Source organism: Podarcis gaigeae (assembly GCF_964106915.1).
Source record: "Podarcis gaigeae genome assembly, chromosome: 1".
Classification (NCBI taxonomy): Eukaryota; Metazoa; Chordata; class Lepidosauria; order Squamata; family Lacertidae; genus Podarcis; species Podarcis gaigeae.
In genome coordinates, this window is record NC_139678.1 from 133,287,230 (window position 1) to 133,312,227 (window position 24,998).

General features: G+C 43.8%; 1 protein-coding gene across 1 annotated transcript in view; it reads right to left on the reverse strand.

Moving 5' to 3' along the window:
- Positions 1 to 111: 111 nt before the first annotated feature.
- MCM3AP (minichromosome maintenance complex component 3 associated protein) overlaps positions 112 to 24,998 on the reverse strand; it is a gene marked incomplete at its 5' end in the record, with an annotated part of 44,198 nt that continues 19,311 nt past the window's right edge. The window contains 15 exons of the mRNA XM_083703513.1: positions 112 to 2,064; positions 3,230 to 3,380; positions 5,542 to 5,745; positions 9,387 to 9,516; positions 11,357 to 11,614; positions 12,396 to 12,786; positions 13,554 to 13,651; positions 13,804 to 14,062; positions 15,000 to 15,153; positions 17,026 to 17,160; positions 19,384 to 19,452; positions 20,631 to 20,828; positions 21,760 to 21,912; positions 23,049 to 23,162; positions 24,103 to 24,234. Coding sequence (XP_083559639.1) covers positions 1,918 to 2,064; positions 3,230 to 3,380; positions 5,542 to 5,745; positions 9,387 to 9,516; positions 11,357 to 11,614; positions 12,396 to 12,786; positions 13,554 to 13,651; positions 13,804 to 14,062; positions 15,000 to 15,153; positions 17,026 to 17,160; positions 19,384 to 19,452; positions 20,631 to 20,828; positions 21,760 to 21,912; positions 23,049 to 23,162; positions 24,103 to 24,234 — 2,593 coding nt within the window. The 3' untranslated portion in view covers positions 112 to 1,917. The remainder of the gene's footprint in view (positions 2,065 to 3,229; positions 3,381 to 5,541; positions 5,746 to 9,386; positions 9,517 to 11,356; positions 11,615 to 12,395; positions 12,787 to 13,553; positions 13,652 to 13,803; positions 14,063 to 14,999; positions 15,154 to 17,025; positions 17,161 to 19,383; positions 19,453 to 20,630; positions 20,829 to 21,759; positions 21,913 to 23,048; positions 23,163 to 24,102; positions 24,235 to 24,998) is intronic.

Genomic DNA, 24,998 nt, shown 5'->3' on the forward strand with positions numbered 1-24,998 from the left:
CTACATATTTTTTAATTGCAAGCCTCTTGTGGACCTGGCAAACTGGCGTCCTGGAAAAGCACCATGTACATAGATGACACTAAGCAATAATTTTAAGCATCACTTCAAAAGTGTCAGAATAGTTTTTATTTATTAGACAATAGCTACAGTAGACCCTAAACCTAAATATAATATCTGAAATATTGGGAAGAAAGCAACAGGGCCTTGGAGGTTAGCCTAACACAGTATAAATGTACTTATGAAAATCACACATTATACTTGACTAGAAAGGACGCTGTAAAATAGCACAACTTAAAACAGAAAGCAACACAAAATTTAAAATAAATATGAAGAATATGAAGTTATTGATTCTTGGGAAAGGAAGCTCTTGCCAACTTTACAAGCTCTGCATATCAGAATTTTTTCCCCAGGTCGTTGCTTTCCTCTTGATAAAGATACAGACTTAAGAAATTATTTCCTAATATGAAAATCTAAGCAAAATGCAGGACAGACCATTTCTAAAACACATACACAAACCAGATTGTCCATGGTAATTTAACAAAAGCAGTCTAGTGTTCTCAAGGTGCTGCAAAATTTTCCAGGGTTCTACAGTATTTTTTTACACCCGCTTTCCACCTTACAATTTACTTGTTTCCCTTCCTTAAATGAAAATGGCAGCGTAAGTATCCCAAAAATGCATGAAAGAGCATGAAACAGCCTGCGTTGGCACTGCAAAAAGGTGGATTTGAAACCATCCTGGGTGAGAATTCTTATCGCAGCACTCTGGTGCCTAAATGCCATGTGAAAGCAAGCTGCCCTTGGACTACATGATGTAAAATGGAAACAACACGGCGTCCAATCATCTTTGGTCATTCTGTTTTAGAGCACACACTGGTTTCATCATATTTATGATAATCATGTAAATCTGCAACATGAGCTGCAACCTCTGGGTGAGAGCTTCTGCTGAAATTCATCTCTATATACAGATATCTGCAATACCAAGTACTCCTTTCAGTTTTTATCAAGAGAGATCTCTGGCTCCTCCTAATTTGCCTCTGCTGAAGACAAGAAATCTGTAATAGCACGGATAACACACCTCTGAACGCATGTACCAAAACGTAAGTCCCTATAGCATCTTATTGTGTAAGCCTCCAATCTGAGCCTCCTTTGTGACAAGGCAGTAATCTTACTAAGGCAACTCCACATATGGAAATTCCTCCATCGATGTCAATTCCACACAGGGATGCACAGCAGTGCCATGCATCACCAGGGACACATAATTCATTTTGTCCATGCAGAGCAAATAACACAGATCAAGGGTTGTCATACTTTCTCAGAGCAGCAGCCAAGTCGATGAAGTGACCAGACGAGTCAATAGTGTCTCTCCTACTCATGGTGGGGAGCATGAGCAACAGTGACCTGATCTTCCCATCCAATCACACATTTGCCCTGTCTCCAATACCAGCAACCATTCATGTGGGAGAATAGTGTTTGAATGTGGCCTTATGCATATGCAACAAGAAACGCATCAGACCAGTTCCCAAACAAATATTTGAGATTTGATTATGGAATCAGAGGCAATCTCCTCTTTCTCTCCCCACCATGCATAGAACCAACTCTTGTCTATGTGGGCTGCAGCAGCTGGCTTCATCAACAGAATGGAGGAGTTCAATGAAGCTTACACCACGTTTAAGGAGGCTTACTCCAAGGAAGTGGGAACAGGAAAAGAGCAAAATTAAAATGTAAAGCCTAAGGAGCAATTCATCTTCAGGGAAATGTAACATTATTGTGCAAACATATACAAGTACTGTATGATAGGGAAAGAACTATTCATCCACAAAAGCCTCCATTGTTTTCTATGCAGAAATTGTAGGCTAATCATGTGTATTCATCATCCATTATGAGCTCTCTGGCCTCACACGTTCGGGTCAACTCTGATCAAGCATCTATCATGTCCAGCAATGTTGACAGGTGGAGCTCACAAGTCATTTCTTCTTCTTTGTTAGCCCTGATTAGTTGTTTCAAATAGGCAAATCTTTGTGACACAGAAGTATCTGTGTCTCTCAATTCTGTCCAACTTGCAGCCTGAAGAGCAAAAGAGAAAATTGTTAATACAGTATAAAAAATTTTTTGAGAAAGCCAACAGTTTAGCAGCACACCCAACCTGCCCCTTAAACAGAAGCACTTAATCTAACAGCCCAGAATAACCACATTCATTCACACACATGTTGTTGTAGGACATGGCAAATTGTTGGGGACACTAAAAGGCTATAGAAAACAATTATAAATTTAAACCCTGCTTAGATGTTCCTTCAGTAGAGCGGTGCCTACTTTTTTGGGGAGGGGGTGTTGCAATTCAAGTTCAAGGGAGGCATCAGGGTCATTCAAGGGCCCCCTCCAAGGAGTGGTTCTGCCTCTAGTTCTCCTGGGCTGGGAAATAGTGTCCAAGAGGCAGGAGGAATTGTAGGTTTGATCCCATCTCAAAGTCGAGGCTGGTTGCCCTCTTGCCTCTCTCCAGAAGTGGCACAACCGTGTGGCACCCGTGGCTTACACTCTCTACAGTGGGGATGGGAAGCTTGTGGCTCTTCACCATTGCTGGACTCCCAGCAGCCCCAGTCAGCATAATCAATGGGATGGATGGCAGCTCCACTCCAGCAACAACTGGAGGGCCACAGATTCCCCACCCTGATCTATAATGACCATCCCATTCATGCAAAGACTTCCCCTTGTAAAATGGAACTACCCTCCCCTCTCTTTTCCTCACCCCCCCCCCGAGCAGATTTTATCTGTGGCCCATGGGGAAAAGAGAGGAAGAGGAAGCTCTCCTGCGCAATGGGAAGTCCCTGCATGGGGCAACTTCACTGGATGCAACCCAAGTTAGTGGAACCTAAATCTCACCAGAATCAATGGGATAAACTGGTCATGACAAAAGTTCCATTGATTCCAAAGTGACTGAAGTTCAACTAAGTTTAGATCCAACCCCAAAACGTGGGCTTTCCAGGAAAACTGATTATAGTAATCAAGTTTTATAGCTTAAGTGTACTAAGTCAGAGAAAATTAAATCACCATAGAAGCTGAAAGCGCCATCACCACAAAGCCCAGAATCAGGCATATTTGACATCCATACATACCAGCCCCTCCTCTCCAACCACCCCCACCCCCAAAATTATAAATTCAATCAGTAACAGATGCTTCATGTAAATATAGCAGCCCTATATGATTTATTCCACTCTATTTTTCTAGAGTTTACCTCTGGGCTTCTCAGCACTGGTGTTTTGGCTTGGGGATGGATAATCTGAGGCACAGCCACCAGAGTTTCAGGAAGATACACAGGAAGAGAGGGAAAATCCTGGAATGTCTCAGAGTCTTTCACTAACAACTGCTGCAGCTGCTCCTCAAATCTAGGCCAACAAAGGCAAAGGACAAAAAGAATGGGTAAATGATTGTGCTCTATCCATTGAAGGAGCTGCCCTGGCTGCTTATATGCTATTGAGACAAGTTCAAGGTGTTTGAACAGATGCAGAAAGCCACTAACCGCTCAGAATTTAGATACATGAGAAGACTGATGGGGAACGCTCTTCTGTCGGCCAGGGATTCTACATGCCACCACAAGAGGGGAGAAGGTATTATCGGCAGAGGCATTCCAACTGTGGAATTCCCTCGCCCCTCAAAATGGCTGGCACTCACCCTTATTAGGTTTTGGCAGCAGCTTCTAGTCAGGACTTTGGGCGAGTCTGACCGCCTGCTATACATATTCCTTGCCTATTGTTCTGTGTCTTTATGTCAGAGCTGGTTCCACTGTGATTCAGCACAGAAACTCATAGAGATGAGCAGTAAGGTTGATTCTTTGTTCAGAGAGACAAAACCCAGCAGGAACTCCATGGGCAGAACTAACCCAATGAAGCAGCTGCCAGAACTGAGGGTCTGAGCCTCCCCCTTCCTCCTAAGGCTCCTCTCCAGCCAGTCGCCTTCCCAACAGTCGCAAGTTCCTTTGAGGAGGGGCTCTCTGCGGCTTTTATTCTGCTACATGTAACACCCTCCTCGTTCTTGGGGATGGAGGAGAGGGGAAACAGTGGAACTGGCAGGGGAGCTGGGAATGTTCCAGCTGCAGCCTTGTCTTCCTCCTCAGCTGCCTCACTCTACTTAAACCTCGTGCTTGCTCAGCCTCCAACTCATCTGTCCCCACCTTCTTCCTGTGGCTCATCTTCTGTATCCCACCAACTTCTCCTGGTTCAGAGCCTTGGAGCCACTCGGATGCTTCCTTAGGAATTCCCCAGTTGTAGCCTCCCACCACTCCTCCTTGTCTAGCCAGACTCTGACTATTTATTTGCTGGTAATAAATGTCTCCTGTTTTAAAACTCTGATATAACGTATTGTGGTACAGTCATTACTTTTAGTAACAAAGAGTTGGCAGGAAAGTTCAAATAAACAAGCATTTTCTTCTTTGTGTAACGGTACATTTTAAATTTTCAGAGGAAACAAATACTTGTATTTTCCAGTTAAGTTTCCTATCTGTACTCTCCAGAGGTACATGACCCTTGCAATACTGGTTCCAATAAGATCCTGGAGGCAGCTCACCCTTCAACTCACAGGTTCCAATAAGATCCTGGAGGCAGCTCACCCTTCAACTCACAGGACAGTTGTGCTTTTTTCAGCTGGAGCGCACCAGAACGCAGTTCTGGCACCTCTCAAGTGGGCCCATTACCCCAAAACAGGTCAATGCTCACCCCAACCTGCTTCTGACCTTTACATACTTCTGAGAAGCCCTAAACCAACATTTCAAGTCAAAATGGAAGCTGGCCAGCATGTGAGAGTCTATGCTTTTTTTAGATATAAGAGTCCATCTAGCTCCTAGCCATGATTGGTCAAGCTATGAGGCCAATTTGTATTTCCTTTTCTTCAATCTATCTCCTGTGTAGTGGCAGCAGCCTTTAAGCTTTCCAGCTAGCCTTCTACAGTTGCACACGTGCACACTTGCCCAAGGGCCCTTCTGAGCTGCCCTAGGCACCCTCCTGAGTCTAAGAGAACAAGGGAGGCAGGCAGCATTTGTTTGACCTGCACTGGAACAAACCAACTACAGAGACAGCTTGCCATAGTTTTTAGCATCTTTGTAGGAAGTGAACATGGCTGTTGACAAACCAGTATCTGTTCAGGGCTGCCCTGAGTCACCTGACGACTTTCTTAACAACTTCATGGTGAGTTCCAGCACCTATTTTTCCTGAAAAAATAAAGCACTGCAGGACAGGATACCTAAACTTATGTCTCAGCGCCAAAATGAAACACTCCCAAGAATGAAAAACACCCAATTATGATATTGCCTGTATTCACAAGCTGTGCTACATACCGTGTACATCTAACTGGCTTAAAAAACCTCAAGCCACAGACCATGGTATCCTCTCAGAGCGGCTCTGTGTGTTGGGAGTTGGGGAAGAGACTGGATGACAGTGGTTTTCTCAAAGCTTTGGAGCCACTTACAGAGATTAAGAATTGTGAACTATTACTCAGCACCATCATGTTAACTTGTGGGGTCCCACAACTTACAAAAAGGAGAAAAACTCTTACCTCCTGCTCTCTGTTTTCTCCTGTTGCAACTTGGCAGACAGGTACTCAGGGAGATGATCCACTTCTGAAATGCCCTGTGTTAGATCTCCTCCACTGGAAATACTTAGTTCTTTGTTGTTCACAGTTTGCTGGCTGGCACAATATTCCATTGGAGACAATGAATGAGAATATAGCTTAGCAAAAGACTGAGTTTTTATTTTGGACCTAGGCAATGAAAAATATCAAGCAAAGGGAATTATTTGTTTTTACCAGAATTATGAAATATCAGTAAGTATAACAGCACTTCTATTGGAACTAGACCCAAGTTTCCATCTAGCCCAGCATGCTATTTGCACAAGTGATCAAAACAGTGTTAATAAGTTCCATTTAGCTGTATCTTAGATGAATACATGAATCATATATCCAATAGCACATCTTGTGTAAAGTGGGGCACAGGTGGCACTGTGGTCTAAATTACTGAGCCTCTTGGGCTTGCTGATTGGAAGGTCAGAAGTTTGAATCCGCACTACGGGGGTGAGCTCTCTTTGCTCTATCCCAGCTTCTGCCAACCTAGCAGTTCAAAAGCACACCAGTGCAAATAGATAAATAGGTACTGCTGCAGCTGGAAGGTAAACAGTGTTTCCGTGCACTCTGGCTTCTGTCACGGTGTCCCATTGCGGCAGAAGCAGTTTAGTCATGCTGGCCACATGACCCAGAAAGCTGTCTGCAGACAAACACCGACTCCCTCAGCCCGAAGTGTGATGAACACCGCATCCCATAGTCGCCTTTGACTGGACTTAACCATTCTGGGGTCCTTTACCTTTTACTTCTGTAAAGAAGTACTTTCCTGAATCTACTGTCAACCAGTTTCCCTAGATGGCCAAGATCTAGTATAATGACAGCAGACAAAAACCTGTTTTTCCTCATTGTACATAGTTATATAAAACACTATCCTCTCTGCCACTTAGTTGTCTTTTAAACTAAAAAGCTCTAAATACTTTAGCTTTCATTGCAGCAAAGATGGTCCAATTCTTCATTTGTTTAGGTTGGGGTGAAAGTCCTCTTTGGCTCTGGAGGACAGATCTTTATCTGCCCCATCCTTGTTGGCCAACTCATAACATCCTTATGCCAGCATGATTGACAGGTGAGTTGTCCTGCAAAATCCCTCACATGGGGTTCCCAAGCACCTGAATGACTGTTTCCTATTAGCTGCTTGGGAACTGCAGCGCAAGGGGAGTTTTCAGCCCTACTCTACATTTTGGGAAGCACTGAGCATAGGGCTGGCAAAGCATTTTTTCTCCTTCCCACCAGCTGATGGGGGAGCAGGGGAGAGAGAAAGAAGCCCTCATTTTGCAGGCACAGAGAAGTTCTCCTTCATGTAGCAGATGCTGGCAAAATGCTGCAGAAGCAGAATGCCTTCCCACCTCCCATCAGCTGATGAATCATAGAAGCAAACCTTGCTCACTATAAGCTCCCAATTGTTCCATCTCTGCCTTCCCCACACCTGATGTATTTTCTCGACATCAAATGCAACTTGAGTGGCTGTGGGTTTGGGGGAAACAGTCTTGCAGGTCAACTCGGGATCCTGGCAGGCCAAGTTTAGCCCATGGGCTGCAGCTTCCCCATACCTTCCTAGTTCTACATTGTCTTTTTCAGATTCTAGCCAGAGCTGCAAATCCACAATGTGCTTCTAAAGAATCTTTCATTTTCCTGTCTGCTCAATGCTGAGGTTCTTGTCTGCACGGGCAGTTTGCACCATATCCACTTTTCCTATTTGTCTATCCCATCCTCTGATGGCTTCAGTGCTGCTTTCAAGTACGCTGTCAGATCATTCTTAGAGGGATAGAATGGCAGAGTTGGAAGTTGCCCGGAGGGTGACCGAGACCAGCCCCCTGCAGGAAAGCATCCATGAGATGGCTGTCCAACCTCTGCTTAAAAACTTAGCCTCCCTTAGAAAGTGGTGGACTCTCCTTCCTTGGAGGTCTTTAAGCAGAGGTTTGATGGCCACCTGTCATGGGTGCTTTAGCTGAGATTCCTGCATTGCAGGGGGTTGGGCTAGATGACGCTCAGGGTCCGTTCCAACTCTACAATTCTGCGTTTCTTTGTTAATTTTGCCTACTTAGCTTCTCTTGCAATGTGGCGGCTCTGAGATTACCACCATGCCTCTTGGCTCAAAATATGATTGCAAATGCGACGGGGGGGGGGGGGCTTTTCGATCTCAGGGGCATAATCTTTTAGGATCCATTTTCAAATCAAAGTTTCAGTGTGTTTAAAAGGGGAATAGACATGTTTAAAAGGTTGAAGCTTTCAAATGAAGGTGTCATCCCACACCAAGGGCGTCTCTCTCACACAACCTTTCAATTATTGTTTGAAAGACAAAGAGATGCATTATTCAGCACAGACACATTCAGATGCAACACTGGTCACAAAACATTACTAAACAAACTGGACTGTATGTGGGTGCCTATGGCTTGAACACTCCCTGCTCTGCTCATCTATTCCTCTGAGGCAACAAACACAGATGGATTAGCTTAGCAAAAACTATCATTAAGCAGTCAATGTTTGTTACAGTTTGTTCAGGTTGTACTCTCACCTGAGATCCTATCTAATAAATCAGATGTTGCCAACCTGGCACCTGCAGGCACCAGGGAGCCGGCTGGTTGGGCTTCCAGCACTGCCCTGGGAAAGTGCGCTTTCATTGTGAGCTTTCATTTTTGGAAAAAAAGTAAGTCTCTAGCCCTCCTAGAAAGTTATGGGGCAAAATGTTCAGGTAACTCCTTAGTGACTTCTGTGACATGAGAGTGCTGTGGCCGCCTTCTGGTCTTTTCCTGACACTGAGGAATGCATCCTGTTGTTATTAGACAACAACAGCATCAGCATCTCCAAAATGGGGATGTAGATGACTTCCCATGGCAAGCATAAGATTGCCAGGGGTGGGGTTCTGTCTCATTCTGCGCTATGCCGTGCTCCTCCATGGCAGCCATCTTGTTCCTGGCACCTCCAGAACACTCTCAAAATTTGAAATGTGCCCACAACTCCAAAAGGGTTGGCAACTCCTGCAATAAACAAACACAGCTTTATGGCCAGTGTTATATCCAAATGGGACGCAGGTGGCGCTGTGGGTTAAAGCCTCAGCGCCTAGGACTTGCCGATCGAAAGGTCGGCGGTTCGAATCCCTGCGGCGGGGTGCGCTCCCGCTGCTCGGTCCCAGCGCCTGCCAACCTAGCAGTTCGAAAGCACCTCCGGGTGCAAGTAGATAAATAGGGACCGCTTACTAGCGGGAAGGTAAACGGCGTTTCCGTGTGCGGCTCTGGCTCACCAGAGCAGCGATGTCACGCTGGCCACGTGACCCGGAAGTGTCTTCGGACAGCGCTGGCCCCTGGCCTCTTGAGTGAGATGGGCGCACAACCCCAGAGTCTGTCAAGACTGGCCCGTACGGGCAGGGGTACCTTTACCTTTACCTTTTATATCCAAATACAGCTGTTCTCACAACCTTCCCAAGATCTAATCAAATGGATCAATCTGATGATATAAAGGTACTGCAGATACTTTCCAATCGCCTTCTGAAAATTTCTTTGCACCTCAGAACCTCAGTTTCTTGCAGCACTAAGTTTACAGAAATGAAATATCCTAAGATCTGCAGAGGAAGCCTGCAGGGGAAGATAGTGGTAACAAAAAGCAGTAACTTCAAATAATTGCCACAAGTACTGATTTCCAAAACTGGGCTTCAGTCCAGCACTCTTGGTGCCAATTAGTTAGTTAAAGGGGTAGAATAACAGAGGTAGGCTGTGAGAGGTGAAAGTGTCAAAAAGGAAAGGGAAGAGGGCAGGGCTGCTAAAAGTCAAAGAAAAGTTAGACAATCTCACCATCCTTCACTTTGCTGGACTTCTTTCTGAGTTTTTAATCTGGCTTCTTCCCATAAAACAGGACGAGTGAATTTTCTCAATTGCTCCTCAGAAAAATATACATATGTCTGTCCATCTTTGCTCACTGCTTCTGTTAGATGCAAGACACACAGAACCCCAACATAAAATCAAAAGTAACATAGATTTTCCAGATTCAACAGAAGTTATCGTGAAATGAGGAACTCTGCCTCAGTCGCTCTAGAATGCAAACACTAAATGTTTGTTTGAACAAAACTGCTACCTTTTCCTTCTGCCCATGCGTTCAGTATAAGTACACTCATTCAGTAATTAAATTACTGGTACCAAGGAATAATCTAAAAGATTTGGAAGGGGAAATGACAGAAGGCCACTTGTTGCCACACATTGCAGCTATAAGTACTCAAATGCAGCTTAGATGATCTATAGTCCCTTCTGCACAATGACACTTCGTTGGGTGTGAAGGCTGTACTTGCTTACAGAGAGCCCCTCAACTTAGCAGCAACAGGCCACATAACAAAGACCAGTCGTTGTGGCAATCCCAGATGTTAATTCTGACCACATATTGACTCTGGCAGCACTATGTCTCCGTTCACCTGCTCGTCTTCCAATGTGATACATGGTATCATCTACCAACAACACATTCTACATAGGGCAAACAGTCCAGTCTCTATGCAAAAGGGTAAATGGACATAAAACTGAGCCCCATATGCACTATGTATTCAAAGCAGCATCATACCATTTTAAACAGTCATGGTTTTCACCAGAGAATCCGTGGAACTGTAGTATATTGGAGGTGCTGAGAGTTGTTAGTAGGCCTATATTCCCCTCATAAAGCTACAATTCACATAATAGTTCAACTACCAATCCATCTTCCCAGGGAACTCTAGGAATTGTAGCTCTCTGAGGGGAATAGAGGCCTACTAACAATGCTCAGCACCTTCAATATACTAGTTTCCCAGAGGAAAACCATGACTGTTTAGAATGGCACAATACTGCTTTAAATGTACAGGCAAACAGAGCCTGACCTTAGAAATGGCAATAAGTGCCAGTGGGGGGGGGGGGGACATTTCAACCTTCCAAGGACACTCTGTGAATGATCTTAAAGTAGCCAGCTTGGAGCAAAGGAACTTCACGGTGAGACTACAACATGAAATCACTGTCTTTAAATACAAAGGTGTAACTTGTGGACTGAATGGAGGCAATGGCTTTTTGAACATTATATGTGTTAATATGGGACACAGGTAGTGCTGTGGTTTAAACCACAGAGCCTAGGGCTTGCCGATCAGAAGGTTGGCAGTTCGAATCCCCGTGATGGGGTGAGTTCCCGTTGCTCGGTCCCAGCTCCTGCCAACTTAGCAGTTCAAAAGCACATCAAAGTGCAAGTAGATAAATAGGTACCGCTCTGGCGGAAAGGTAAATGCCGCTTTTGTGCGCTGCTCTGGTTCACCAGAAGTGGCTTAGTCATGCTGGCCACATAACCCAGAAACTGTCTGCGGACAAATGCCGGCTCCCTCGGCCACTAAAGCAAGATGAGCGCCGCAACTCCAGAGTCGTCCGCAACTGGCCTTAACAGTCAGGGGTCCCCTTTACCTTTATATGTGTTAATTGGTTTACCAATGCCAGAATGGCCAAGTCATCAAGAACTGTTCGGTGAATTATCACAGCTAAGTATGCAATTAGCACTGTACTTTTCCAGATTTCGTTCACCCCTGACCTTTCTACACACACACCCCACTCCATGTGTATATAGACCAGAAGTTACAATAACACTTCACACATCCGAGGAAGTGTAAGCCATGAAAGCTTATGCCATAATAAGTTTGTTAGCAAGGGATACAGGCAAGACTCTTGGGGCTAGAGGCAAAGTTAATATATGCTAAACACAACTTAATACAGAACATAGAAAAAAAATTTAAAATGTGGATAAGAGATTGTCCAGAGACATTTACTACCTGGTGCTATTGGCTTTTGTGGAGGTTTCCAGTCTCTCAATTTATGGTTAATGCATAGTGCCAAGATGCTGTCCCAAGGGATCTCTTCCACAGATGGGCCATTGTCTTCTGAGCTGGCATATTTCCTACTCTTCCACTTGAAGTAAGTTCTGCTCAGCAAATTCTCTACCTGAGACTGAAGTATCTCCTGGGTCTGAAGAGAACTGGTAGTCTGGGACAAATACTGGAAAATCATGGCACAAACAGGGCGCCAGGGAGCTGGTGGGCAGAGGGAAGAGAAGATACATTAAAGTTTCTGCCTAACAATAACAGAAAAGAACTATGGCCAATGTTACAGCTCAGTTTTGCTCCGGTATTAGCTGAGCCAAAGCAGGCAAGAGAAGCCTCCCAAATTGGGCCAATAGCCCATCTAGTCTAGCGTCCTGTCCTCCCAGTGGCCAACTGTGGGAAACAAACAGGACCTGAGCGCAAGAGGGCCCCCGCCTCTCCCCTCTTGTGGTTTCTGGTAACTATTCAGAAACATTCTGCCCCCAAAGTATCAGGGCACAGCACAATTAATAATAATTACAACAACAGCAGAAACAACAAAAATAACAACCAGGATTCAACCAATGAGTCCCGTCAACATTTCTTAAAATATCTGTTGAAATGTTAGGTCCATTTTTGCAAAGCAGAGCAAGAAAATATAGGAGGAGTTCCAAAGCTTCTTGCATCAAGATCTGGTACAGTAAGAATAAGGAAATCTTTCAGGTAACAGAAAGATAGCTCTGTCCTTATGCACACAAACACACGTCTGGGAAATGGCTACTTCCCAATTCAAAATTTAATTCCAGAACAATAAACAGACATGCAACAAAATACACAAAACATGATGGAAGCAAGGAGTAACTTAAAACTCTCATGATGAGAAACATTTTCTTTCTAATACATTTTCTTTTGTGATAAAGCAAGACAATTATAATTCAGAGCTTGTTATTTGTGTGTTACACAGCAGTCTCTCAACTGCTACTAGGCAACAGTACTGGTTAGGAGTTCTTACCACCCAAAGGAGGGAGATCCATGTGAGGGATCTGGAAGGAGAGCAGGGCTTTCTTCAGCCAGCCCAGATGGCTGGGGGTGTTCCACTGGAGATGCGGAAGCACTTTGCTGCCCCCGGGCTCTGCAAATTCAGGTACAGGCCAGGAGAGTTCACAGAGATCTTCTGAAGAGGCGACTTCAGCCAGGAACTGTATCACACTATTGTACAGCTCTATTATGGCACTCGGATCCTGAGAGGGCAAGCCAGCAAGGGATCTCTCCTTCATGTCTTGGTAGAAGTGCTTACTGAACTCACGGTCCACACCGTCTTCAACATACTGCATGAGTGTCTGGCAGTGAACCTTGTCTGAGCTCGGGCACTGAGCAACCAGCCACTGCACGGCTTCAGAGAGCTGTAGACAGAATTGCACACGACAAATTCACTAGTTGACAATAAAGTGAAAATCCGTATCAATGAGTCACCACATTAAGGGAGTCAGTTCTGTTGATACATAAACGCTTTCAGTCCTGCTCTCAAACCCAGTCCTTCCCCCAACCCAACTGAACATGAAGCTGAAAAAAACTTACTAGAAACAGGCTTCCACTCCCATGATCTACTAAACCAAGGTGAAAACCCTATGCTGACGATGCCTTTCCATATTAGACAACCCTTCCCTATTAGACAAGGTTCTAGTAGACAAGATCAACTGAGTATGGAATAACAGAAAAGGCTCATGCAATCGTATTAAGAGATGGTACTCCATCCTTCACAACCAATTGCTCCTGTGAGGACTGCCCAAAATCTCTGCAGTGATGGAAAAAGCCTGAGATAGGACTGGGAGCTGGAAGGCATCTACAGGGGCTTTCAGTGGGGACTCTGGTTATCAGGTAGCCAGATGAAAAGCCTCCCTGCCTTGAGCGTGGCATGTCAACAGCCCTGTGAGGTGGGTCAGACTGAGAGCAAGTGACCCAAGGTCATCCTCATGGCTGAGTGGGGATTTCAACCCTGGTCTCCCAGGCTGTAGTCTCGACACTCTAATCAGCACACTGGTTTCTGCTTTATTTTCGAGTTGCCAACCTACAGCTTTAAAATGCAACTGATAATACTCTCCCTGTGTCAAAAAATCATTAAACCTGGTAGGAGTATAAATTACAACCTCTCTGCGGAGATGGTTCTTACCTTGCTGGTACCTTGCAATCCATTCACAGAATCTGGAATGACAACTATGTTGTAACCTGAAATAAGGTTAGCCGAAATCAAATCTGGCAGCATCAGTCCTTTAAAAGAAACCACATTCCACTTTAGTGATACTACTCCATTATCCCCCTGAAAAGGCACAGAATTAAGAAGAGACAACCACACAGCTATTTTCCAAATGAAAAAATTGACTTAAAGAGCAATTACACCCAAGTGCAGAAACTTCTCATACCTCCTTCTACATCTTTTTCTATGGCTTCATCCCCCTGACTTGGGACAAGAACCACCAGAGGGACGATTGGTTGGAAAGGTTTCGCCTGAAGGATCCGTTTTAGCTGCAGCAAGGCTGAAAGCCAGTAAACCTCTTCCTCTACAACATCCTCACTGCTCACTCGAGGAGACAGAAGGAGAACCAGCCCCCTCGTGCCAAGCAGCTCCTTCTGGGTCTCTGGGTCATTCAGCTCCGAGGGACTGAGCATCCCCTCCGTCACCTACACAGGGAAGGCAAACCAATAGGGGGAAATGTCAACACCTAAAAGCATCCCTGCAGGATCAGACCAATGGGTCCATCTAGCACAGCATCCTGTTTTAGCAGCAGACAGCCACAAGCTGGCCACAAGCACCACAGAAGGCAGAAGCCCTTCCCTGCTGCTTGCTCCAAAGCAACGGGCATTCGGTGGCAGACTCCCCTGGACGTGAAGATGCCAGTCCGCTGTCCTGGCCAACAGCCGCTAATTGACCTACTCTCCGTGAATAAATATACTGACCAAACAGTCCAATCTGTATAACAACATTGGGCAGTAAAAGTTAAACAAATCAATGGCTTACTGTTAATGTGCAGATCTATAATAGTTTTGCCTTTCCCACCTCGGGTGAAGAGAAAACAAAACAATAATTTCCTGACTTAGCATTATGTCTGAATGTGGGATTGCGGTCTGTTTTGCTCCAAGCAAACCACAATTGGAACAAACTACAAATCATAGTTAAACAATACTGAAGGCTTCTTTTAAAAAATCAAAATAACAAAAAAATGCATTAAGAAAAATGTCTATGAAGAAAATAAATGAAATATAATTGCATAATTTAATAATAATTAAATATGTGCCTCTGCCTCCATGGCAAATAGCTTTGTGGGTGGGTGTGTTAAATATCTGTGATTGTGTTGGGGTTTGGAATCCCTCGCTACTGGAATGAGGCTTCCATCAGGGCCCTGGGGCCTGAGAAAGGTTCCCTATCTAGACGGTGCAGGGCTTTATAAAGCAACACCAGCAGACAAAATGAAAGCCAATAACAAACTTTAAGCACAGGAATGTGTTTGATACAGTGAGTCTGCCTTAACTAGGCTACTGAATTCTGAACTTTCAAAAGGCAGAGCTTTTGCGGTACCTCTCATGACACTAACATGTAGCAAGCAATGTTTGAACTGACCTTGACACACACACTGATACAAGCAGCCCAGTCATTTTTCATATGAAGAGAACTATGCAATGCAAGTGTCTGGATTCCACCTTTTACCACAGACATATCTTCCTTCAAATTTTTACCAATCATAAGCTTAGCTTTCAACCAGTCTGCTATAATTCTGTGAACAGAAGACCAGATATACTTTCAGTATAGCATCACAAATTAATTGTAAACTCTGCCACCACTTTAAAAAGTGACAAATATTTAGATCCTGTAAATAATAGTGTTGTTATCAGAGTGTGCTACTTTGTTGAAAGAAACAGACATCTTCATTTAAATATTCACAAACTATCTGCATGTTAATATAGTATCTAAAAGAATCATATTTGAATTTACTATCTAAAGTCAACATTTTATACAAGCAAACAAGCAGGACTGCCACAAAAACGTTGCAATGGAGAGTGACCCTTTCCCCTCTTTCAGATAGCCAACCACGACCTCCTTCAGCATATTCCATTACATCTCTCATTCACCTGGTTCTATGTACAAACACTCCACCCCAGCAAGAGAGTCAGCATTCCATGGCCCCCCAACATATTCAGGTTGGGCCACCAGCCACGGGGTTCTAAATATATTTTGTAATTAGGCGAATCTTGAGGGTCCCCTGAACTTCCTTATTCCTCCCTCTTGTGGGTGAGTGGAGCTGCTTTGGCTACATAAGGACCAACACTCAGAGAAATGAGATCACTATTAATATATATAATAATTTGATAATTAATATATTTGATAATTTGTACAGCCACAATATGGTAATTTTCCTATTTGCCAATGCCTTACTGAACTGTAACGTTTAAGATTCCTTTCGGAAATCTTAAGGAGTGTCACACAGGTTGATAAAGATATGACTCAATCCTATACATGTTTACTCAGAAGCAAGTCCCATTCTGTTCAATGGGCAATTCTCCCAGGTGAGTGTGCACAGATTGTTAGCATTAGAAACTTAACTGAAATACCGAAAACCTATATTCCTAAATTGAAGATTGATAATAAATGAATAAACCTGTTAATAAAGAGATTTCCTGACACCCTGATCCTACAAATATGCATCGGAACAACAGTGCAAGAAAGGGCAAGTTTACGGTGCACGTATATCACTTGATTGCTCACAGCTGAATCTGTGAACTGGCTCCACTGAAACAAACATATCTGGCATATTCTGAAGTGACATGAAACCTATCTGGCATTAGGCCCACAACATCTCATTCATACTTACCAGTCAGCGAGCGAGTGATTCCAACAAGTTACCATGAGTGGCATGCACTGGTTTGGTTACACCAGACGTGCAGAACATGTTACTGAACTACAACTCTCATCATCCCTGAGCATTGACCATGCTTGCTGGGGCTGAAAGAAATAGTGCTTCAGCAACACCTGGAGTGCTACAGGTTCTCCACACCTGGGCTATACCTATTTTCTCTGCTTAACTGCTTACTACCATGAATCCTGTTTTTAAAAGCCACTACTATTATGGGAGGAGCCAAGGCAATGGAGCTTCTAAGGGCAGGACTCCAAGTACCCAATACCCCAACTTTCCCCGTCTTCTATGCAAAGGGAAGAACAATGGCACAAGGGACATAGCAGGCATAGCACAGTCATGGAGAACACAATGGCTAGCTTGCGTTCTTCCGCACAGGAAAAACAGGCTGAAGTTAGCCCAGATTCAAAGTTCAATAGGCACCGACACCAAGATTCCCGGGGCCTCAGCAATGCTGGAGAACTTTTAATGTCTCTTTTAATGAAAAGGAGCTCCAGGGACTAGAAGACTGTTTCAGTCAGCAACATGAGGCTGGGTCAGGGAGTAAAAAATAACAAAACCAAACATTTTCATGCAAGTCTCTAGTTATGAATACCAGCATAAGCAAGTAGCAAACCGAATTATTTTGTGTCTTCTGAATGGCTAGCATCTACTAGGTTGCAGTAATGCTGATAACAAGTCAGGCAACACCACCAGCTACTGGCTTTCCTGGCATAGTTTGAATGCAAAAAATACCTTCTGCGATCCCCAACTGGACATTCCTCATAGCCTGGCAACACGAGAAGTACTTTCCAAAAAACCTCTTTTTCTTTTACTGGCAAGTTTTCAGCTACCAGTGATGGCAGATCCAGTGGAGTCCACACTGCATCCCTTAGAAACACACACACACATAAAATTATTTCTCATTATTTATTTTATATAACACTTATTATTATGCGGAATTTCTAGGCAGTGCACAGAATATGTTTAAAAACACAAAGAACAATTAAAATTTGTCAGAGAAACAGATGGCAATGCCATCTGAAATAGGAGTGTCAAGGGCCTAAAGTTCAGAAGGGCCTGTCTAATCTCAGTTGGTAAGGAGTTCCACAGGATCAGGCCCACAAGGCTGAATACATGGCTCCTGTGAGTTACAGCTGTGCCTCTGAATCGTGAGGGACCACTAACAGAGACTCCCCCATGATCTCTGTGGTCAGACAGGGAGCAGCTGGTGGTGGATGGGCCATGGCGCAGCGAGAGTGTCCTGGGCATGGAGGCACAGCTGGACTTCCTGGCCGGCCTTAACACCAAGTGCAGCCACAACTCACCACTCTGGAGAAACAGGCTTGCCTTGGGCTTCCTCGAGTAGGAATGGGCCTCCAGATTATTGAGAACAAGCTGGGCGAGCTTCTCCTCAACAGCGCCTGGGCAAGCTACCCAGAGCCCACCTAACCACTGGTGGCAGGTCCAAGAGCCCCAGTGTCTCCCCCCATGGCCCACTACCCAAGGAGTCCAGCAGGCGCAACATCTGGCTAAGCTGCCTTAGCAACAGGATTTGTGTGCATTTTATGCATATTTTAATGAACTGAACAGAGCGAAAGATTACGAGTGATGGGCATCTGGAGGGTGTGTGTATGATTATTTATTTTTTGCAGTTGCTATTTTGCCTGTGTTGTTAATATTGTTTTATAGATTAAATACTGCTTTATATATTGTTTTGCAGATTATAAATGCTGTATTGATCTGTTAATCTAACAGAGCCTTGATTCGATCTAGGAGCACAATCCAAACCCTCTCTGCGTGCAACTCATATACTCTTACATTGCACAGTTACATCTGCTTCAGACAAAAGGCAAATTTCTATTTGTCTCTCTTCATACACAGAAGGCTAAGACTGCATAAGAACAGATTGTTACAAGTGTACAGAATCTTCAGGAGCAAGGGCTGGTTGTGCTGCTTTCCAAAATGGAAAGTAAGTGTCTGTGCTTTGTTGGCTGGTAGGGTTCTTAAACCAGGAAATAGTCAAAACGGGATGCACAGCAGAGCTCAGATAGCCAAAACACACAAAACAGAGATACCTGCTTATCTATGCAGTATCACCCTAGCATCTGGGATCAGGGCTAGCTCAAGATACTCCTCCACCTCTTCTTCTTCTTCTTCTTCTTCTTCTTCTTCTTCTTCTTCTTCTTCTTCTTCTTCTTCTTCTTCTTCTTCCTCCTCCTCCTCCTCCTCCTCCTCCTCCTCTCCCCACAGCCCATTTCCAGATTTCTTTTCCTCTGTTGCTCTTTTGCTACTGCATTAGTGCTAGCACTACTGGCAAGTTCTCTGCCCCCCATCTTGCCACACTCTGAGGAAAGACCAAGGGGCTCCCTCCTTCCACAGAGTGATGTACTCTGGGAGCAGACAGCCTGACAGATCGCTTCTGCTGCCACAGTGGCTAAAAATGCTGATTAAAGTGAAAAGTTTAAAATTTGAAAAAGTTTAGCTACTTTGGAGTAAGCTTAAATAGCATTTTTAGCTATTAGGCTTGGCAGTAAAGGTACTTTCCTGGACACCTGGTGCAGAACCCAGTGCTCTGAGAAAGGGCTCCCTTTGAACAAGGCAGGCAGAAGACAAAGGGGGTGGCAAAGGACCCTGTGGGTGGGTAAGTGGCCAGCAGCAAGGCACCCAGTGGCAGCAATTCTCCACTCCGGCCCTGCTGCCTCCATAGAGCCCTGGCCCTGCCTGTGGGAACTTGCAAGTCACCGAGCCTCGTGGGAAGTCCACAGACAAGAAGAATTGTGCATGCACACAAAAGCTCCTACCAATAACAAACTTAGTTGGTCTCTAAGGTGCTACTGGAAGGAATTTATTTTTTTAAAAAATTACAACTAACATGATAAGATTTAACCTAGGAAGTCAGGTATTGCCCCCCTTAGTTCTCCTTTATAAAGAAAATCAGTCTTTAATTCAGTGTTTGATAGATGGTCATGAACACATATTTTTTTTAAAGGCACTTATTCAAGTCAAAATCCATTTTGGAATCTATCACATTACAATTGTTCTAGGGTTACTGCAGGTGGCAATCCCGGAGTTTGCCATATGTGTGCTCTAGCTTGAATAATCTTAACATACCTTAATAACTGGTGGTAAAAATGCTGCACTTTCATTTGATGAATTGCCTTGTTCTGTAAACGTCTGAGCCTAGAAATAAGCAAAGTGTTTATTTGGTCCACATTCCCCCTTCTACCTTGCAAGTATATGACAACCTCTTATATGACTGGCATGTACAAAGACATGAATTCCAATGTTACTAACAATAATTTATGTCTCTCTGAGATTTCAAAGCTACCTCAGGGAACAGCTAGCTAGCTAGCTGCAGATGTGATCACCTACATGGCTGCAATTGAGATGCCTGTTGAACATTAATTTTAAGAGGTGCCTTACCTACAATTGTTAATACAGAGGGAAGAAAGAAGTCTACAGAGAAAAGAAAGAAGTCTAATGGGGAATTACTGAAGAGTAAAAGAATTCAGGGACTGATACCCTCAACATTATACTGAGAAAGTATTTTCCCCTAGAACCTCCTTTCTGCCCCTTTTAATTTTTTAAACATTTTCAATGTTTGAATGAGCACACAAGTAAAATGCGCTTAAGTTGTAGGCTTATTGAATTTACTCTCTTGGGGCTCCTCCACACAACACTGAAAAAATAATAAACGTGACCAAAATATGACATAATAAACATGATGGGACACATTGGATTTCAACATTGAAAAAACAAAATGCATCTTTTTTTAGCCACATAAACTGTGTATGTGGACCACAGCAAACCAAGACTGGCCCTGCAATAGACGCAAAGAATACAAGCACGGGCGGCGGGGGTCAGAGGATGATGAAAAGGAGCATATTTTATTTCTTTTCACATGGGGACATGACTAGCAGAAACTGTATATCCACTGATTTCTATAACCTATAGAGTGGTCAATTAAAAAGTGGCCCGGTTTGCACAATACACTAAGCTAGCAGTTTCCAAACTGTGGTCCGTTCATTCAGGTCATCTGTGACATGTCTGTAAAAAATTATACAGTATAACTATGACAGGCAGAAAAACTGTTAAGTGGTCCATCAAGGCCCTCAGCAGCTTTCAAGCACTCTCTATTGGAAAAGTTTGGGGACTACTGCGCTGAGCCAAACTGAGCTCGTGGTTAAGCCAGGAGCCCCCAACTGAGTGGCACGTCTAGCCGAGCCAAGGCTTAGCTCAGCACAGCGCAGCGGCAAAAAGCACTGAAGAGACTCCTCTCCAGAGATTTGCATTCCTGCTCTTGCTTAAGCCAAGGCTTGTCTTAGTCTATTGTGTGAACCAGGCCAGGATGCACTTACCTAAGACAGGAGATGCCAAGGTTCCCTGCATGTCCCAAGTTTACAATCGTTTTAGCAAGGTGCTCTCTGGCAATAGGACATTCTGCGCTGGGAGACAGAGCCTTCAATTTATGTTTTGGATCTACACAACAGGGAGCTGCTGGGAAAGATCTCATCTGACGCTTCAATTTCTTCCGGGCTGCAACAGCTTCCCTCCATCTGCAAGATAAAGTATCAATGCATTTCTTTAAAATTATTCAAATCAAAGTTATTGCTTAGCCAAGGGCCATCACCAAATCATACAGCAGTAAAATAAAAAGCAGACAATGCCAAAAGCCATCCAACAGTATCTACTCCACTGTGGAATCCAGTATCTTTTACAATAATAATAAAAACTATAAACAATTAACACTTGCTACAAAAGAAGGGTCCTACTCATTTAACTGCTCTCATTCACAGACAAAACTGCAACCAGAAAGCTGGCTAAGTCAAATATGACCATAGGGTTTGGTTTGTCACCAAAAAACGTTACAATTCATTCTTAACATGCTCATGTAATTTTCCTGTAGGCTTGCACATTTCAGCCAAAATAAAGGTCTTCAAAATACACACAAAATAAACCACTTTGAGGGTTTTAAAAAAAACCAATCAAGCAGTGTATATTTAAAAAATAAATGAAAAGCCACTCAATTATTTTGCAATCAGGAGTCATCACATAAAAGCCCTGACCCTGAGCCCTGCCATGAGCAGTTCAACTCAACATCAGTTTCTCTTTGAAATTTGATTTACAATCTACAAAGCCCATTTTAAAAAAGGCGTCCCTGATAAGCCTGCCAAGCAGACATCAAAGAAGTTCAAATCAATGGAGGGCAGACGGAATGCAACTTTCCTTCTTGGGCCACTATGTGGAAAAGCACTGTTGGGATAGCCATTCATCATTCAGAAATCATTTTACTTATAGCTCTTAATCATTTCTCAACCTAACCTATCTTCCTACAATAGATTAAACCTGTAACAAAATAAAGATAAAAATGAGACTTAACATGTGCTGCTCTTAGCTATTTTGTGAAAGAGTAGAATATAAACTTGACATGCTAGACAAGGGTCCATTTTATGTCAGTTGGCTGCAGAAAAGCTTCATTTAACCCACCGTTGTAAGTATTTGCAGAAACACTGGAGTTCTTGTAGGGTCTCCTTAGCACTCTGGAAAATCTCATCTTCTAAAAATACACCCATTATTTCAGCACAGACTTCCTTGGAGCAGCGGGCAACGCGTGCTCTTTGGTCTTTCTCCAGGGCACACCTAGGTCAAAATTAAGCATTAGAGCACAGTAACAAAGCAAAATGAAAATGAAAAATACAGGATTTCTGTCAATGAACGAAGCCACTTAAAAAATTTCAAAGACTAAACTGAAAATATAATAATAATAATAATAATAATAATAATAATAATACCCCACTCATCTGGCTGGCTTTCCCCAGCCACCCTGGGCAGCATACAGTAAATACAAAACATAGTAAAACATCAAACATTAAATACTGCCCGATTGTTATGGTGATAAGAACGACAGGAACAGCTTAAATAGGAACTCTTGTCTTCTGCACACAGAGATGCATCAAGACTTTTTCAACAAAGAAATTGAAAAAAATGTGCCAATTTGTAATATGACATGAACTGATCCATTTTTCTACATCACCACCTAGATATTCTGTGTCTAGTCGACTCTCCTCTTTCTCTTCAACTAGATTAGGTAAAGGTAAAGGGACCCCTGACCATTAGGTCCAGTCGTGGCCGACTCTGGGGTTGCGGTGCTCATCTCGCTTTATTGGCCGAGGGAGCTGGTGTACAGCTTCCGGGTCATGTGGCCAGCATGACTAAGCCGCTTCTGGCAAACCAGAGCAGCGCACGGAAACGCCATTTACCTTCCCCCCAGAGCAGTACCTATTTATCTACTTGCACTTTGATGTGCTTTCGAACTGCTAGGTGGGCAGGAGCAGGGACCGAGCAATGGGAGCTTGCCCCGTCACGGGGATTCGAACCGCCAACCTTCTGATCGGCAAGCCCTAGGCTCTGTGGTTTAACCCACAGTGCCACCCGCATCCCTTTCAACTAGATTACTGTACCAGTTATTGCTGTGGTGGAAAGAAAAAACCAAACTAATTTGATTGGCATTACTTTATGTAGTTTTATTTCAAGATAAAACATTGTGTGATCCAAAGAAGAGTAGACTTTATCACAGAAAGTGAGAAGGGGCTGTTCCCCTCCTCTAGATGACTGTGAAAACACAGGGCACAGAGAGTTAGGAAGCCTACATTTGAAATTTTGAGCTTTTTAACATCTAGGTCTCAAAGCTCCTTCGTGTTGACCCTGCCCATATTCTGCATAAGGCTGGTCCTGACATCCATTTCACAGGCAAATCCCCGTGTTTTACTGCTTACTTTAACTCCTTTGCTGAAATCTCTTGCACCATTTCCTTTACCACTTCTTCTGTCAATGCCATACGTAGTGAGTCGCTCAACATTTCTATTAACTGCTCCATTTCCTGCTTCTGCCTAAGGAGAGGAGGAAAACACACGCACATTATAGGCAGATGACAGACAAGTAAAATCTTAAGAAACCAAGTATCTCCATATTTTAAAAACTTCAGTTTCAAAACTAGTGCATTAAGTGTAACGCATGAAAATATTACAGGGATACAGGTAACATTAACCATATTCAGATTACATTCATTGCTGAAATTCCTCGCACATTGCATTAAACAGCATCCTGGGTCCTGCCAATTTATCCTGATTCATTCGTTTTCAAGATGAACGCAAATACAATGTTTAGGGAATAATCAACCGAAGAGAGAAACTTAATGATATGGAAGGAAACAGATACCTCTTAGAGCTGATAACAGAGGAGCAGAGCTGCCTAGTACCAGCTCAGACCATCAGTCTAGGTAGCTCAATTTTGCCTAAACTGACTAGCCAAGATTCCAGACAGGAAACTTTCCCAGTCCTGTCTGGGACTGAAGATGCCAGAGACTGAAGCAGCTGCTTGACCACTGAGCTACAACCTCTCCCCAACCAAGCCCACCTGACCTGAGAGATTCACATTCAAACAATGCAAATGGAGATGGTGGGGCTGTGTAAGTTATCCATCTCCTGCTGCCACCATATTTGGGGGGGTCATACCTCCTCACGGTCCATGCATTTGGCCAATAGGTGAAAGGGATGTGCCTCGCAGAGCACCTTCATACAATGAGGAAGGGGAGCACTGTGCAGAGTTCTACACATGTTGGTACACATGTAGAGCCCATTCCCACCCAGGCTGAGCGCATGGGTGGGGAAGCCTGGCCACTGGGTGTTGCTGACCCTTGCCCCTCCAGGACTCCGCTCCCGCTGTGGTGCTGGGGTATTATGGCTGGCCTATCCACACAAGTACCACAATGTATTCCACTCTACATCTCCTTGTCTCAAAGTTTCTACTACAAGTATAAAGAATGTTTGCCTCTCTTCTTCAGCACGACGTCTTTCCTCTTCAAGTCTCAGTTTTTCTGCACTGATTACATCTGACGCAATTTGCCTTAAGATTCCCAGCATCACGTCTGTCATGATTTCATCTGTAGTAACACTGGAGATCCTGCATAAAATAAAGGAAACAATTGTGAAGAGTTAGTAGAAAGAACTAGGCCTAGACATGCAGCAGAACTTTTCCAATCTCCCCACAAAAGCCTGTTTTTTATTCACATGTAATGTTGTGTGATAATGTGAATTTTTTTCTATTGTTTATTTCTGTAAACATGCATTTGGGATGCAGGAATAGTAAAGCTGGCATGATTTGATATCTAAAGAGCCCCCCCCCCCCATTATGACTTACTTTCACCCTGTTAAAAGGCCATATCTGAGTTTGGGTGCTCCAGACATGACCAGGAGTGCTAATGGGATGCAAATTTGTCAATGTTTTGGGCCATGTTTATTTCCATCATAGTGGTGGGATATAATGAGATCTTTACTTCTTTTCAAGAAGAAAGAATTGTGTTCTGTACCAATCCATAATTGGTACCAAAAAATAATTTGGTCTTTCACAGGAGTTGGAAGAGAGCCCTACCAAACTGCCTGAATCCAGTTCACCGCAACAAAGAGCCCTAACATGAGGTTCTTCATGTTTCTATTTGTAGGTTAGAAGGCACAGAAGTTCCAACAGCACAAATGTGTCCTCAAGGGCTTATTCTCATCTCCACAAGATGACTGACTGCCCACATCTGCTGTTTCCACAGCTTGAAGCACCATGCTCCACCAGAAGACACATTTGGCACAGCCACCTGCTCCACCACTTAATGTTACGCAATGTTACAAAACTATGTTACAGATAGGTAGCCGTGTTGGTCTGCCATAGTCAAAACA